The following is a 3,189-nucleotide window of genomic DNA, read 5'->3' as shown; positions in this document are numbered from 1 at the left end:
ATCCTCAATCTGATGGTCAAGCTGAGGCACTAAACAAAGCTGTAGAAGCTTATCTAAGAGCATATACTGGTTCTAAACCAAGAAGCTGGAGTCCTTGGTTGCCTGTGGCTGAGTGGCATTATAACACAACTGTACATTCTTCCACAAGAATCTCTCCATTTCAGGCCTTATATGGGCTGCCACCACCAAGGTTACTCTCTTATGTGGCAGGCACTATTGCTAATGTTGCAGTTGATCAACACTTGAAGTCTAGAGAACAGACTTTGTCTTTTTTAAAAGAGAATTTACAGAAGGCATAAGAGAGGATGAAGTTCTTTGCTGATAGGAAGAGGTCAGAGAGGAGTTTTGAGCAAGGAGATTGGGTTTTTCTTAGACTACAACCCTATAGACAGAAATCAATAGCTATGAGGCATAACATGAAGTTTGCCCCTCGCTTCTATGGTCCCTTTCAGGTGATTCAAAAGATTGGTTCAGTGGCTTACAAGTTGAACTTGTCTCCTACATCGAAAATCCATCCAGTTTTTCATGTTTCTTGCCTCAAGAAAAAGTTAGGAGACCAAATTTCTCCCTTGTCCACTCTTCCCTCAGTTGATGATGAAGGAAGTGTTCAGCCTGAGCCTGAAATGATTTTAGAAAGGAGGATGAAGAAGTTGGGCAACCGGGCTGTTACTGAGGTATTGGTGAAGTGGCTAGGAGCTGCAGTTGAGGATAATTCTTGGGAATACTTATACAAACTGAGATCCGTGTACCCTCATTTAGTGGGCACTGTCTTGTGATTGTTACGGGTGCCTTGGGGGCAAGGCCTTGAAGAAGGGGAGATTGTTACAAGTGCCTTGGGGAAGCTTTAAGGAAGAAGATGTTATGGTAAGGAAGGTGCAGTGCAGAGAAGTGCAGGAGATTGCAAATAACTGTTTTAACAGAAAGAATGGTGTTAATAAAACGATGTGTTTTGAGACTTAATAAGGGAGGTGTCGTTTAGTGTTTAGTGGGCTGCGTTTTGTGTTAATGAAACGGGGAGTTTAACTACCCGTGTGTTTAGTTGGCGTTTTATTCCTTGTAACCTGCGTTTTGTGTAGAATCAAATACTGATTCAGTGCTTCACGACTGCAGTATATAAGCAGTAGTAAGCTGGTAGTTTGTATCTTGGATTTTTCAGTGAAGTAAATTTCTTGGAGGTTGAGAATCCCTCGAAGATTCTCTGCATGATTCATCATTGAATCTTGCTCATCAATTCTTGAGTTTCCTCTGTGTGTGTGAGTGATTCTTGATAGTTCCCTGCGTGTGTTCTGTATAGTGCTGAAGGTTCTTGCAAGAACCTTACATGCGACCTCAATCTTCTCTCTCCTCCTCTGATAGTCCCTCTTTTCTCTCCCCCATGAGTTACCAAGTGCCTCTGCCTCACGCGCATGGTCTGACGCCACTATGCTTTGTTTTATTACGCAGTTTGAATAAGAAAAAAAATGAGATATTTTGTTAAAATTTAAATAAAATATTATTATAATATAATTATTTTATATTAATTTTATTTTAAAATTTAAAAAAATTAAATTATTTATTATATTTTATATAAAAATTATATTGATGATATATAAAATAAGATGAAATAGTTTCAGTTTAGATCAAACCAGTCCTAAAGTACCCCACCCGTCCCTCTCTTGTCCTCTCTCTCTAACTGCTCGGTCTCCCACATCTGTAGACGCCCTCTCTAGATTTTAGGCTGCGACCGACAGATGCCACCAGAGTCAACATGCGTCTTTCGCCGCCAAGGTATACCTTGATCTCTCTCTCTTTCTTCCCCTGTGTTCGGTCTTCTCTTCCTACCTCTGCAAGTCCCTCATCATTTCAATGTTCAACTGTTTTCCCTGTGTAATGTTCAACAGTTTAACCTTATACAAAGTCTAAGGCTATTATATCATGTTGTCATTGGAAGAAATGTCACACATGCAGACATGAAGTATTCTGATACCATGATCTGTGCTTTGATCTCCACTGCCTTTTTCTGCTGAACTATTCATCCTATCCTATGTGCTGCCATCATATTCGGGAAGATGAAGAAAGAATACATACACTCAGTTCTGGCTTTCTTGATTATACCACTTTTGATGCGTCCTCATATCCTTGCTGCTGGAGATTCCCTTCTCTCAACCTTCTGTGAGGATAATTTCGAAAACTACGTACTTAACATTCCATTTGAAAACAACCTCAAGCTCCTTCTTGAGTCTCTGTCTTCCAGTACTTGGGCAACAGGTTTCAATAACACCTTCGTTGGAGAGGGCCGAGACAGAGTCTATGGACAAGCGCTTTGTAGAGGGGATGTCAACTCCACAGTTTGTCGGATCTGTATAGAGAATGCAAGCAAGGAAATCTTGAAGCAGTGCAAAAGAGAAGATGCGATTATATGGTTTGACCTCTGTCAAGTTCACTACTCCTTCCAGAATTTTTTTTCCTTGATGGTCTATGCCGGAAAGTATCCAAATAACAACCATGTTAGCTACCGAAATGCAGAGTAGCTTGGAGTAGTATATGGGTATTTGAGATTCGGGAATGGATGTAAATGAAAGTAACATGGAAGGAAGGAAAAACACTGTCACACGTTCATTAAAATAGCAAGGGTTCTTCGAGGGACCCAACCTCCAGATAATTCCAAACATAAGATGATAAAGCCTGCATCTTCTGCTCCACCCCCTCTCTAGTTATCCCACTACCTCTGACATTAGAGTAATGACCTTCACAGGAGCAAGGACTGAAATAAAATGGCAGACAACCAACGCAGCGTTTCATTCCCATGAAACGCAGCGTTTTACATTCAAAGGACTCAACAGTATTTAAATTAAACTACAAGGACAGAACAGTAAATTAACAAGAAATTAAAAGAGAAAGCTGCCACGCAGCCTCCAGAAACTTCTCCCATGCGCACCGTTAGTTCACTTCATGCTCCTCCATATCCCCCTATTGCTTTCCTTCTCTTAGGTTTCCAGTGATCTTATTGGGAACCCTAACAAACTCCCCCCGTTAAACCACCTCGTCCACAAGGTGGGGGTATAGTTCCCGGAGGCGCCATAAAAGTTCCCAGCTATTGTCTTCCTCGGCGGCTCCGGTCCACTTCACGAGCACTTCCGTAACAGCCCGATCGCCTTGGCGTTTCATCCTCCTGTCAACGATGGCCTCCGGTTCAGGTAAGATTTCCCC

General features: G+C 41.7%; 1 protein-coding gene across 1 annotated transcript; it reads left to right on the top strand.

Moving 5' to 3' along the window:
* Positions 1-2,048: 2,048 nt before the first annotated feature.
* LOC122276768 (cysteine-rich repeat secretory protein 57-like) lies at positions 2,049-2,510 on the top strand. Its single transcript, XM_043086673.1, has one exon. The coding sequence runs from the start codon at positions 2,049-2,051 to the stop codon at positions 2,508-2,510; it is 462 nt and encodes a 153-aa protein (XP_042942607.1).
* Positions 2,511-3,189: the final 679 nt, after the last annotated feature.

This window comes from Carya illinoinensis, chromosome 9, assembly GCF_018687715.1.
Source record: "Carya illinoinensis cultivar Pawnee chromosome 9, C.illinoinensisPawnee_v1, whole genome shotgun sequence".
Lineage (NCBI taxonomy): Eukaryota > Viridiplantae > Streptophyta > Magnoliopsida > Fagales > Juglandaceae > Carya > Carya illinoinensis.
Note: the sequence above shows the minus strand (reverse complement) of the source record. Positions and strands in the feature narration are given on the sequence as shown.

Coding starts and splice junctions, on each gene's coding strand:
- LOC122276768 (XM_043086673.1), top strand. CDS start 2,049: ATGAAGAAAGAATACATACACTCAGTTCTGGCTTTCTTGATTATACCA.